A 13,488-nucleotide genomic window follows, 5' to 3' on the forward strand; every position below is an offset into this window, starting at 1 on the left:
GCCTGCGCGTGGGTGTGGGGATCACCGGGACCCGGGAGCTGCGGGGCCTGAGAAGGAAAACGGGGGGCGGGGAGGGCTTTCAGGAAGGTCCTTGGGCAGTGAGGTCAGCTGATTGCAATAATGCACGTGCCTGTCTCCGCACCAGCTGGGGCCTGGCGCTGCCTTTTTATCTTGAATGAAATGGAATTGTCCAGAGCCCCCGGGCGGGTGGCCCAGTGGTTAGGAGGCCCTCCCCTCGCCCGAAGGTTGCGCGGTTGGAGCCCCGGGGTCAGGGCACATACAAGAATCAACCAATGAAGGCATCGATAAGGGGAACATCCGATGGATGTCTCTGTCTCTCTCCCTTCCTCTCGCTCTCAAATCAAGTTTTAAAAAATGTTGTGGGGCCCTAACCGGTTTGGCTCAGTGGCTAGAGCGTCGGCCTGCGGACTGAAGGGTCCCAGGTTCGATTCCGGTCAAGGGCATGTACCTTGGTTGCGGGCACATCCCCAGTAGGGGGTGTGCAGGAGGCAGCTGATCAATGTTTCTCTCTCATCGATGTTTCTAACTCTCTATCCCTCTCCCTTCCTCTCTGTAAAAAATCAATAAAATATATTAAAAAAATAAAAAAGTGATTGGCCCTGTGGCTCAGTGGTTAGAGTGTCCACCAGCACAACAAAGGGTCGCGGGTTCGATTCCCGGTCAAGGGCACGCCCGTGAATTGCCCCGTGAATTGCAGGTTCAATCCCCGCCCAGGTCACGGTGTGTTCAGAAGGCAACCAATTAGATGTGTCGCCCATCGATGTTTCTCTCTCTCTCTCTCTCTCTCTCTCTCTCTCTCTCTCTCCCCCCCCCCTCCTTCTAAAAGTCAATGGGGAAAATACCCTCTGGTGAGGATTAACAAGCAAACAGAAAAAGTTTGGGGGTGCTCTCTGTGTGGAGGCGGCCCCTGCCCTCCCCCCCGCCCCCCAAGCAGGTTTTCCTTGTCTTTCTCTGTCTCCGAAGCTCCCAGGGTTTGCGCTTTCGCCTCTGTGGCTGGTTTCCGGAGCCCATTTCTCCCACAGCTCACTTCTGCCTCTGTGACTTCCTAGGAAAAAAAAAATCTAATTGCCACCCCCTTTGCTTGGCCTCCGTGTCTCCCGGGGTGAAACCATTGGGCATCAGTGTACTCTTTGGGGAGCTGCCCCTGGGCCCCCGGGTCCCCCAGGCCCTTCACACTCAGGTCCCCACTGAACTCAGGACCCACCATTCTGCCAGGCAGAAGGCGAGACCTCTCAGTGGGTGACCCCCAAACGCCGTCCTGCCACCTCCCCTCCCTGGGCGGCTCCCTCCTCTCTGTCTCCATTTCCCGGCTTCGGCTCAGACATGCGTCTCTCCCACGTGGACCATCACCTCCGGCCCTTCCCTCTCCCCTGCATCCTTCCTTTGACCCCAGAGGGGTCTTCTTGCACCCCAACTCTCTCCTGCTCACCACCCTGCTCTGGGTCCCCCCTCACCCTGGCACAAAGTCCTCACCCCTCAGCCTAGCGTTGGGAAATGTTCAGCATCCAGAACGGTGCTGGCCAGTGGAAATAAATGACAGACACACACGCCAGTTGAAAAAAAAAAAAAGTAAAAAGAAGCAAGAGTTACTACCCATCTACACTTCTCAATCCCTTCACCTTTAAAATATATATATATTTTTTATTGATTTCAGAGAGGAAGGGAGAGGGAGAGAGAGAGATAGAAACATCAATGTTGAGAATCATTGATCAGCTGCCTCCTGCACCCCCCCTAACTGAGGATTGAGCCCGCAACCCGGGCATCATATGCCCTTGACCGGGATGAACCCGGGACCCTTCAGTCCGCAGGCCGACGCCCTAACCACTGAGCCAAACTGGCTAGGGCCCTTCACCTTTTTCACCTCCTCCTCCTCACGGGGATGTAAAAGTACAGCATAAGACATATCGTCAATAATATTGCAATAACTATGGGGGATGCCAGTGGGGTACTGGAAATATCAGGGGGATCACCTCATGAAGCATATGATTGTCTAACCACTATGCTGTACACCTGAAATGAATGCAAGATAACACTGAATGTAAACTGCAATTGAAAAATTGAAGTTAAGAAAATAAAAAAATAAATGAAAATCTCAAGAAAAGTTTAACATTTCATTAACTCTTTGCATGCAAAATGTTGTCACCCCAACATGAAATCAAAATAGGAAAAATTTAACCCATTTTAAAAATACCTATAATAATAAAAGCGTAACATGCTCATTAGACCAGATGGCCAAACAGCGGAACGACCGTCCGGACAACCTTCCGGATGACCTTCCGGACAAACCTGGGCGCCGTGGCTGCGAGGGCTGAGCCCCTTGCACGAATTTTGTGCATTGGGCCGCTAGTATACATATGTTTTTATTGATTTCAGAGAGGAAGGGAGAGGGAGAGAGAGAGAGAAACTCAATGATGAGTCATTGACAGGCTGCCTCCTGCACGCCCCCTAGTGGGGATCCAGCCCACGACTTGGGCATGTGCCCTTGACTGGATTCAAACCTGGGATCTTTCAGTCCGCAGGCTGACTGACCCTCTATCCACGGAGCCAAACCGGCTAAGGAAAAATAGGAAAAATTTGAAGAGACCGTTTGCTTTTTTATTTTTTGCACAATTAGCTTTTGGGACCCGATGTGCCTTTTTCTCATCAACAGCACGTCTCAGTTGGATCTCCCCACCTTTCGAGCAGCCGAGAGCCACGGCCATGGCAAGCGGCTGCCACGTTCCCCGGTCCGGCTCTGCCCACTTCCTCTGGTGGCACTCCAGCCATGGAGATGATTCGAGACTTCCCTGAACCATGCCATGCCCTCTGACCTCTAGGCCTTCACCCATTCTATGCTCTCTTCCCAGAACACTCTTCTCGCATCCTGTCCTGCAAGTCTGCTCAGATACCACCTCCTCCGGGAAGCCCTCCCTGAGCACCACCCAGTTCCCACTCGCTGTGGTTGGGTTAGTCATTCTCATCTAGATTCCCACAACAGGTGCCTCCCTCAAGTCACCCTGCACCTTGACCCCGTGGGTTCATTTCCGTCTCCCCCGTTGGACTGCAAGATCCTTAAGGGCAGGCCTGGTGCTGACTCAGCCTGTGTCCCAAGTACTGCCAGGACCTGGCCTAGAGGAAGCCTTAGGAAATGTTGACAGACTGACTAAATGACTTCGTTATGCCCACTCCTGTTTCACAGATAAGAAAACCGGGGCTCAGCCCTGGCCAGTGGCTCAATTGGTTGGGCGTGGGTTCAACGTGAGGTCTGTCCCTTGTAGGGGACGTGCAGGAGGCAACCGATCGATGTGTCCCTCTCACATCTATGTTTCTCTCTCCTTCTCCCTCCCTTTCTCTCTAAAAAATAAATAAAAAATATTTTTAAAAAAAGAAGGAAAACGGAGGCTCAGAGAGACAAAGTTAATTGCTCAACGCCAAACACCCAGGAAATGATGGAGCCTGAATTGAAACTCAGCTTCCAGCATGGTGATGGGCATGATGCATCCTTGGCAGCCCACTGGGTCTGTCTTGCTACAGCGTGGGCTGGGTGGGTTGAGGAGGAATAGCTGAGAGCCGTGTAGGGAAGGAGGGAGGTGGTAGTCCGAGGGGAGTGGAGGAAACTCTAAGAGAGAGAATTAAGTTCCCAATTCCAGGTGCTGGCCACTGGCCTTTTGGAATTTGTCATCCTCATGTGCCACACACACACGCTTAATTATGGGATGTTTTTCTCCTATTGACATGCTCTGTTTCATAAATGTTTTATAAGAAAAAGTTCTGCAGCGGGAAGGCCCGGGAGGGTTGGGGGGCAGGAGGGGAGGGTAAGAGATCAACCGAAGGACTTGTATGCATGCATATAAGCATAACCAATGGACATAAGACACTGGGGGGTAGGGGAGGCCAGGGGATTGTCAAGGGCGGGAAAAAAAGGAGACATATGTAATACCCTTTGTAATACTTTAAGCAATAAAACAATTAAAAAAAAAAAAGAAAAAGTTCTGGCCCTCACTGGTTTGACTCAATGGATAGAGCGTCAGCCTGAAGGGTCCTGGGTTCGATTCTGGTCAAGGGCACATACCTCAGTTGCGGGCTTGATACCCGGGAGGCAACCAATTGAGGTGTTTCTCTCACATCGCTGTTTCTCTCTCTCTCTGTCTCTTCCCCTCCTTTCTACGCTCTCTAAAAACCAATGGAAAAATATCCTTGGGTGAGGATTAACAAACAAAAAATAAAAAATAAAAATAAATAGAAAGTTATGAGAAATAAATATTGAACTCTAGATAAAGATACCGTTGCCAGCCCTGGCTGGTGTGGCCCAGTTGGTTGAGCATCATCCCATACACTTAAAAATGGTGGGTTTGATTCTGGTCAAGGCACATGCCCGGGTTGCAGCTCAATCCCTAGTTGGAGGAGTGGAGTGCAGGAGGCAGCCAATAGATGTCTCTCTCTCCCCCCCTCCTTCCTCTCTTTCTAAAATCAGTAAAAACATTTTTTTAAAAGGATATGCATGCTGAAGTATTTAGGAGGCAGTGTACCAATGTCTATAATTTATTTTGAAATATATTAAAAATCAGTTATTTTATTTTATTGTTTAAAGTATTTCAAATAGCAGTACATATGTCTCTTTTTTTCCCCCATTGACCTTCCCCCGGCCTCCCCTATTTTTTTAAAAAAATGTGGTCTTTTTATTTTTTTTAATTTATTTTATTTTTTTTAAACATATTTTTATTGATTTCAGAGAGGAAGGGAGAGAGACAGATAGAAACATCAATGATGAGAGAGAATCTTTGATGAGCCAAACCAGCTAGGGCACAATACTCTTTTAATTTTTTTTTTTAAAAAAACACCTATTAAAAATTAGGGGAGGGCCCTAGCTGGTTTGGCTCAGTGGATAGAGCATTGGCCTGCGGACTGAAGGGTCCCAGGTTTGATTCCGGTCAAGGGCACATGCCTGGGTTTCGGGCTCGATCCCCAGTAGGGGGCATGCAGGAGGCAGCCGATCAATGATTCTCTCTCATCATTGATGTTTCTCTCTCCCCTTCTCCCTTCCTCTCTGAAATCAATAAAAAATATAAAAAAGAGTAATGCAAGTTCATTGAAGCAAATAAAGTAAAAAAAGAAGAGAAAAGAAAAGAAAAGAAATCAGATTATTGGAGGACTAGAGCAATAGGTGGATATGAGATAAAGGAAATATAGTAAAATGCTAATGGTAAGATCTAAGTGGTAGATGTATGGGTGTCCATTGTAAATTGTCCAGCTGCGCTGCATGTTAGAAACTTTTCATAACGCAATGTTGAAGAATGTGTATAAAGAAGCTTTAGGAGAGTTTCCCAATCGGGAAAAAGTGGCCGAAGTCACAGACAACGAGAAACCAACCCCACTGAAGGCTTCCTCTGTGGCGGACAACCTGCTAGCACCTCTGACTCCTGTTTGATCTTCATAGCGGCCCGGGAAACTGGTGCGACTTCTCCCGATTTCAAAGATGAAGGCACAGGGAGTTACTGTGCTCAAAGGCAAATAGCTTACAGGAGCCAGACCTGGGGTTGGAACCCACAAAGCCCCGTCTCTAGAATGAGTGCCTTTAACTGCTGTGCTCCCGGCTATCCTAAGGAAAATGAAGCTATTTTTAAGGAATTCAACAAGAGGACCCTGTGGGGTCATTGCAAGGCAACCCGCCTGCAGACTCATGCAAAGGAGCTGAGAGGCAGGGCCAGGCAGCTCCAGTCAGACCCAGGGCAATGGCCATGTTTTGTTACTTTTTCAAGTTTTGGATTGAATATTGATTTGGGCTGGCATGCTGGACAGAGGGGGCATTGATGGAACTTCGTGGGGGTGGGTGTCTCAAAACCCTAGACATTCCATCAACTTGACACTGATCCAGAGCAAGGACAAGGCCAAAGGCCTGGATTCCTGGGTCTGAGGGAGGAGGAGCTGGGAGCTTGGATCTCTGGGTCTGAGGGAGGAGGGGCTGGGGGCCTGGACTCCTGGGTCTGAGGGAGGAGGAGCTGGGGGCTTAGACCACCCCTGGGTAGGGAGGAGGGGCTGGGGGCCTGGACTCCTGGGTCTGAGGGAGGAGGAGCTGGGGGCTTAGACCCCTGGGTCTGAGGGAGGAGGGGCTGGGGGCCTGGACTCCTGTGTTTGGTGGGAGGAGGGGTCTTGGTTTACCCTATGCAGACTATTGGTGGAGAGTAGGATCCAAGGGAGACTCAAGAGGGAGATGAGATGGGGAGGGAAGGATTTGGAGAATGTTGGCCAGAGGGAATTCTGGGAGGAAAACTGGAAAGACAGGTGAGAGGGGTGAGTTCCCGGCTGGAGAAAATTCCTCTGTCAGCTCAGTCTGAGATGTGATTGCCCAGGGAGCCTCCGATAGCTGGAGGCCCAGGGTGTGGCGGGGCCCTGAGTCACAGGGGACTCCTCCCTCCTCCTCCTCCCTCCTCCCTTCCCTGAATTCTTTGGGAACAGGAGCCTACCTACACAGGTACCCAGCCCCATCGTTCGCTCCCACCTGGGACACTGGGTGCTCACTTGTGGAAGGCCTTCGTGGGCCAGTCCTAACCTTTGTGGAACCTCCTCCCTCTGACCTAGTTTGCCACCTGTGAGATGCTCAGAACCACTTTCACATCCATTTCAACCCTCATGAAGTAGGCACTTCTCATGTCTCTTCTCTCTCTCTCTCTATCTCCGTCTGTCTGTCTCCCACTTAATGTTTGGGGAAAAACGAGACCTGGGAAATAAAGAGGAACAGACCCCTGGACCGCTGGGGGGCAGGAGACAGGGTGAGGGGCAGAACTAAATGCGTTTGCCTGTCCCGTGTCCCTCTGTGAAGGTCTCCTCACCCCAACCGTGGCTCCTCAGAGGTCCCCACCCGTACTGTTCAGGTTGTAGAGGTGCAGGGGCACAGAAAGGGACACAGAAGGAAGGAGGCACCCAGGACTCCGTCCACAGGCAGTTTGGCACATGCTCTTTATTCTGTGACTGTTTCAATTTACACGGTGACGATCGCATGCCTATACATTCATTTCTTTTTCATTTTTCGTCAGGAAGCCTACGCGTTCTTGCACGACACGGAGCAACTCTGCATGATTATTATCCAGAACAGCTTCATTAATATCCTCCTCCCAGATTTATCTATTTGTTTGCATAAAGGATCCACTAATTCAAACCTTGCTCCACGTTTCGGATTTTACCAGAATTTCTAGACCCAAGGCGATGAGCAAGTGTCTCGCTCTACCTTGCCCAAGTGCCTCCCGAATATATTTGACCAACTGATAGTTCCAGTGGTTGAGGCTCCTGGTCTCCCGGCATCTCTGCCAGCACTGAGGTGGTGGTGTTGTTTGTTTTTTAAATCTTAGTGTTGGGCTTGATTTCCATTGGTTTACACACGTATCCTATTGTTGAGGTTTTACTATGACTTTGAGCAAAGGTCAAGTCCACTATGACTGCAGGTCGTGGATGTCCTGGTTTCTGTCAATTTCCGGTTCAAGGCATAAAGCTGGAGAGATGGGAGCTTGGAGAGATTAGCTGTTGTTTTTTATGGTCTCATTGATCCAGTCGGTGAACTTGCAGACTTGGGTGTAAACACCGGGGCTGTTGGGTTGGCCACACGGGAACGCGCCCCAGGACACCAGGCCTTGCAGGGTGCCTTGGCAGATCAAGGGTCCCCCTGAGTCACCCTGGAGGGGAGAGAGCAGATTCGTTTTGGCTCCCGAGCAACCAGCACTGAGGCATTACATACACCCCCTCCCGACCCCCCACTGCCTTCCACCCTATCCAATGGGAAGAGACTCATTGTCTCTGTGGACCAATGGGAGAGCAGGAATTAATGCAATCTTGCCAGAGGACATTGGCTGGTGTCTCTGTGGACCAATGGGAGGGCAGGAATTAATACAATCTTGCCAGAGGACATTGGCTTGAGCTCCCAGCCACAATGGGACCAATCACGGGAAGGGGGCGGGGCTTCCGTCATGAAGGACTCTTCGCCCAGCCACTAAAAGAAGGTGGATTGTCTCCAGGGAACCCACCACCAGGCCCTTGCCCAGGAATGTGGGACAAGATACTCTCTGGGAACCGGGGCAGAACCAATGACCTAACTTGCAGGGTCAAGTGCAAAATTAAAAGGAAGACCACCTGGAGCAAAGATATGAATTTCAAAACAGCAACAAGAGTTTAAAGCAAGTGCGGGCCTGCCCCCAGCGTGGGGCTCTGTGTCCCCGCACACCTTGCACATTCTTGACTCAGTCCTTCGGTGGGGGCAAAGGGGACCCCCATTCTTTAGGACACACAGCCCTGTCCTGTCACCCCTCTCCCTAACGCACACATCCCCCTGCCTCTGAAAGCAAATATGAGCAAAGAGAGTGGAGGTACTAAGAGGCAAAGAGACAAAGAGAAACAGAGAGAGAGAGGTAGGGGAGAAGGAGGGGGATAGAGAAGCAGACATTTTGGGGTGGGGAAAAAGGCAGAGATGGAAGAAATGAAGAGACTGACCGAGGCAGAACATGAGAGAGAGAGAGAGAGAGAGAGAGAGAGAGAGAGAGATCCCAACATAGAGAGAACACAAACGAAAACAAGGATATGAAATGTAAGGAGAGCTGATTCTCAGAGACAGAGATGAGGTTACAGAGACGAAGAAGGGGGAGCAAAGAGGAGGGAGGGGCTCCTTCCTTTCCCAGGCAGGACCCAGGCGAGGTGAATGAGACAGAAGCTTCTGGCACGAAATCTCAGTGATGGCAATAAACAATATTTTTAGTGCAATGCTTTGAGAATCACATTTAATATGAATTTTAAAAAATCTGTGACAATCAGTTTACCTCAATTTTAGATACGTGAGGGCAGTACCATGCTTTGCCGAACCATACGGAAGCCGAGAGGCAAATGGACAATTGAGTCGAACATGGTTCTTTATGGAAAATTCTGATAGTTTTGCCCATCAAGGACTTTTGCAAGGATTTAAAAAATATCGCATTAGAATAGGATGGATCTTGGCCACTGAGTGTTTGGTGCCCCCCGAAAGTTGGTGCTTGAAGCCAGTGTGCCTCACTCCCCTTGCCCACGTCTCACCCCCCATTTCTCATCATCAGTCCGTTCCCTTCAACTTTGTGCCCAGCCCCAGGGCCACCCCAGCCCCCATGGGCTCCCGCTCAAGCCCTACGCAGAGAAGTGGGTCGAGAGAGCCAGGAGAGCAGGACGGTGAAGTGTGCTAGAGGTGGTTGGGCACCGGGGTGTGGCCCCCAGACTCTGGGCTGGGAGGAAGCAGGACGCGGGGCCAGGGAGGGAGTGGGGAGGGGGTGTCCTCACATTGCAGGCGTTGGTCTTCGAGTTGGGTTCGCCGGCACACACCATGGATTTTCCCAGCAGGTCCTTGTAAATCCTCTTGCAGTTCTGGGGGGTGATGAGCCTGATGTTCGTGCACATGAGCTCCGCCGGGAAGGTCACTGTTGAGGAGGCGGGCAGGCCAGTCAGAGGGGTGGGCCTGGAGCGCCTCGGGTGCTCATGGGAGAAGATGTGGGCCCTGCACCTTGAACTAACCAGGGGCTGTGGGGCTCAGTACTATAGACGTGACAAGGGGCCATGCCTTCTGGCCTCCTGGGTTGGCGGGTTGGCGCTATACTCCTGGGTCTGAGGGAAGAGGGGCGGATGGCCAGTGCTCTTAGGTCCCCGAGCAGCCTCACCGTCGGGGCTGGTGATGGTGCCCCAGCCAGAAACGGTGCACGGGGTCCCGGCCGGATCGCACTGGGTGGGCAGGTTGACTTTCCTCACAGCTGACGTCAGCTTGGCGGACTCGCTCAGCTTCACCAGCATGATGTCATTCTCGTGGGTCTGTGTGGAGTATTGGGGGTGGACGAAGGACTCCGTGGCCTTGATCTTCTGGCCTCTCCTGCTGTTGAGCCGAAAACTGCCCATGTACACATTGTAGTCGCTGGGAGGAGAGAGAGACATTCAGAGAGAGGCCCTGCCCCCGAGAGAGGGGGATGGGGCCCAGAGAGAGGGGACAGGGGTGCAGAGATAAGGTGACAGGGACCCAGAGGGAGGAGGCAGAGACCCAGGGAGAGCTGGGGACTCCCTGCCACGCACCTCATCTGGCAGTGGGCGGCGGTGACCACCCACTCCTCGTTCACCAGGACGCCCCCACAGTGCAGCTGATTGCCTCTGAGCAGGGCCACCTGATAGGGGTGGGAGCCTCTGGGACATGGAACTCCATCGATAATCCGGTCCGCCGTATTCTTTCCTGGAGAGAAATGTGGGGAGCACATGGGTAGCACGCCTCCGGGCCAAGCTGAGGAATCACCGAGGGATGTGCAGGGACAGACAGAGAGGCGTGGAGAAGGGCAGAGGCAGACACGGAGCCCAGGGCAGAGGCAACTGCAGACGGAGATGGAGAGAGACGGACGGAACCTGCTCAGAAGCCCAGGGCAGCAGCAGGTCTGGAGGCAACCCCAGCGTCTGATGAGAGAGACACTGAGGGCGGGAAGCAGCCTGGAGGGCACCCAGAGCCCAGGAGTCAGGAGGGAGCAGGAAGAAAGGGGCCACAGCCCAGGGGCCATGTCTCCATGGGAGGAGGCTGCTGCAGGGGAGGGTCCTGACTCAGGGGCTCCTTGGAGAGAGGGGGCCTGGATAGGGGAGGTGGGGGACTGTGAGGCCCAGGGGCAGGGGCAGGACTCCCAGGCTGGTTCTCACCTGCTTGTCCAGCAGATCCCAGGGCGAAGGACAGCAGTAGGAGCAGCGGGGGCTGGAGCCGGGGAACTGCCATGTGTCCTCTCTGAGCCTCTGTGGCTGCCACAGAGGAAGGGCCTCCTGTGCTGGGGCTGGAAAGACAGAGAGTTCAGGAAGCAGGCCTCCTGGTCTCCAGGTCCCTTCTCTTCCCTCAGACCCAGGAGCCCCAGTCTGCACCCACCTCTTCCCTCAGACCCTGGAGCCCCAATCTGCACCCTCCTCCTCCCTCAGACCCAGGAGCCCCAATCTGCACCCTCCTCTCTCAGACCCAGGAGCCCCAGTCTGCACCCACCTCCTCCCTCAAACCCAGGAGCCTCAGTCTGCACCCACCTCCTCCCTCAGACCCAGGAGCCCCAGTCTACACCCCTCTCCCCTCTCAGACCAAGGATCCCTGTCCCTCAGCCTCCTTTCCTGCCTTCGACCTCTCCCCCCTCAGACCTAGGATCCCTGTCCCTCAGCCTCCTTTCCTGCCTTCGACCCAAAAACCTTGCCCTCCTGCCACATCTTCCCTCCAGCTCGGGTTTTAGGCCCCCAGAATCCCTTCCTCTGGGGACCTAGGAATCTGGCCTCCCACCCCTCCCTGTTCATAAACCTGTGCCCCCTGTTCCTTTTCTCTAAGAGACTCAAAATTCCACCTCCAGCTTCTCATCTCTCGGAACCAGGACTCCAGACCCCCCTGCGCCCCTCCCCTCAGGAGTAGGAGTCAGCGGTCCCGCCAGCCTCACCTCCTGCCCCCGAAAGGCCCCTTCTCACCTGCCGGTGGATCTGATCTGATCTGATCTGGGCTCCAGATGAGGTTGGGAGCCAAGCCTGTCCAGCCGTGCGCAGGGCGGCCCTCTTATAGCACCGCCGCCCCCACTCCCGCCTCCGCCCCGCACCCAGGTTCCTCGGGTGCAGGTGGAGCCAGCTCTGAGACGCCCCCTTCCTGAATTTGCGGTCATCTGGAACCCCTGAGGCAGCTAAAGCAATAGGCCTGCACCGTCTCCACCCTCCCTCCCGAGGCTGCGTGGGGGCGGTACCCAGCCGGTTCACCCCCGCACATTCTGGGCCTGGTGGCAGCTCCCCAGGGAGGGACCAGGTGTAGGCCTGCGGAGGGGCAGGAGCTGCACGGCTCAGGAATGGACGGTGTGCTGGGCGCTTCAACGCGACCATTGTTCCTGCCCTCGCCCCCTCTCAGCCATGGCCTCGACCCTACACCCTGACTCTGATCCGCCTGGGGGAACTGGTCTAGGCAGAATCCCAGACCTGTCTTTGAGCCTGAACCCAGCGCCACCCCTAAATTGGGGTACCAATGAGAGAGGGCGGGCTCTCCCAACCCCACCCCACTAAATGCCTGCTGCTATCGCTTGGTCTGCGCCTGATATTACACACCGATTTCTATCCCTACTATGCATCTGTAACAAAAATATCTGTACCGAGTATTGCCTAATGTAGACTTTTATTTCACTCTGTAAAAGACCCTGAACATGTTTCCCCGCCGACTGCATTTATTTCTGCTTTCTTTATACGGTCGCATACCATTTCACACTGCAGAATCATTCCGATTCATGTCATCCGCTTCACATTGAAGCACATTGGAATAGTTTTCATTTTCATAAAATGGGATGAATGTCTTTGTATCATCTTACCTTTGCTCATCGCATTCACTCAAAAAAAAAAAAAATCCACTGTGCATTGACTCTGAGCCAGAAACTATCCCGGCCTCTGGGGACACAGCATCAGCAAAACAGAGAAATTCCCTCACAGAGCCTCTTGTTCCATTGGGCGGAGGAGACCTTGATTAGCAAAATAAAAGCTTAAAATACATAGTCTGTTTTTTTATTTTTATTAAGTTTATGGGGATGACATTGGTCAATACGTTTATACAGCATGGGAGAGAAGTAGGCTTTACCATTGTTCGTATGGAAAATCATACAATAATGAATAAATGATAATACAAGAACAAATTGTATTCCGTGTGCTCACAACTATAAACCGACGTTCGCCCCACCCTGGGTAGGTTTCAAGTGTACATTTCTACGATGTGTGAGCTGTATGTTGCGTTGTGTGCCCACCACCCGGAGTCAAATCATCTCCCATCACCATATATTTGATCTTCTAAAGGGTCAGATATATACCCTTTGCTCCCCCTTAACCCCCTTCCCAATGGTAGCCGCCATACTGTTGTCTGTGTCTATGAGTTTTTGCTTGTTTGTTTTGCTTGTTTTTTTTTTTGTTTTCAATTTTATATCCCACCTAGAAAGTGAAATCACATGGTTCTTGACTTTTTCTGTTAGACTTATTTTGCTTAGCATGATATTCCATGTTGTCATAAATGACAGTATTTCATCTTTTCTTGAGGCTGAATAGTATTACATCTATAATAATAAAAGCATAATATGCTAATTAGACCAGACAGTCGAATGACGTTCCAGATGTCCTTCCGAACGAAGCTGCGGTGGTGGGGACTGAGGCAGAGGCGATTAGGGGCGATCAGGCAGGCAGAGTGGTTAGGGGTGATCAGGCAGGCTAGCAAGCAGTTAGGGGTCATCAGGCAGGCAGGTGAGTGGTTAGGGGCCAGCGGTCCCAGATTGGAGGGAGGGATGTGGGATCGGGCCTAAACCGGCAGTCGGAAATTTCCCAAGGGGTCCCGGATTGCGAGAGGGTGCAGGCTGGGCTGAGGGACCCCCCCCCCCCCCCTGTGCATGAATTTTGTGCACTGGGCCTCTAGTTATATACAAGTACCACATCTTCTTTATCCAGTCATCTATTGAAGGACACTTCAGTTGTTTCCATTTCTTCGCC

At 52.3% G+C, this 13,488-nt stretch overlaps 1 protein-coding gene across 2 annotated transcripts; it reads right to left on the minus strand.

Annotated features, from left to right (window-relative positions):
* Positions 1-6,937: 6,937 nt before the first annotated feature.
* On the minus strand, positions 6,938-11,588 carry KLK7 (kallikrein-related peptidase 7). 2 transcript variants are annotated; one of them, XM_005879570.2, is made up of 6 exons: positions 11,458-11,588; positions 10,669-10,796; positions 10,066-10,219; positions 9,663-9,910; positions 9,289-9,425; positions 6,938-7,667 (listed from the first exon to the last, which is right to left on the minus strand). In XM_005879570.2, the coding sequence occupies exons 2-6, from the start codon at positions 10,739-10,741 to the stop codon at positions 7,512-7,514; spliced, it is 768 nt and encodes a 255-aa protein (XP_005879632.1). In that variant the 5' UTR covers positions 10,742-10,796; positions 11,458-11,588; the 3' UTR covers positions 6,938-7,511. The 2 variants fall into 2 exon arrangements, with proteins under 2 accessions (XP_005879632.1, XP_014405991.1); XM_014550505.1 differs by having other exon boundaries at positions 11,430-11,588.
* Between the last annotated feature and the right edge of the window lie 1,900 nt (positions 11,589-13,488).

The sequence above is a fragment of the Myotis brandtii genome, unplaced genomic scaffold (assembly GCF_000412655.1).
Source record: "Myotis brandtii unplaced genomic scaffold, ASM41265v1 scaffold601, whole genome shotgun sequence".
Lineage (NCBI taxonomy): Eukaryota > Metazoa > Chordata > Mammalia > Chiroptera > Vespertilionidae > Myotis > Myotis brandtii.

Bases quoted from the DNA above. Each gene is read 5' to 3' on its own strand.
- KLK7 (XM_005879570.2), bottom strand. From the start codon at position 10,741: ATGGCAGTTCCCCGGCTCCAGCCCCCGCTGCTCCTACTGCTGTCCTTC. The intron at 9,911-10,065 runs GTGCGTGGCAGG...CTCTCCTCCCAG, and splicing joins GCCGCCCACTGCCAGATGAG to CGACTACAATGTGTACATGG. The intron at 9,426-9,662 runs GTGAGGCTGCTC...CCTCCTCAACAG, and splicing joins CACCATCACCAGCCCCGACG to TGACCTTCCCGGCGGAGCTC.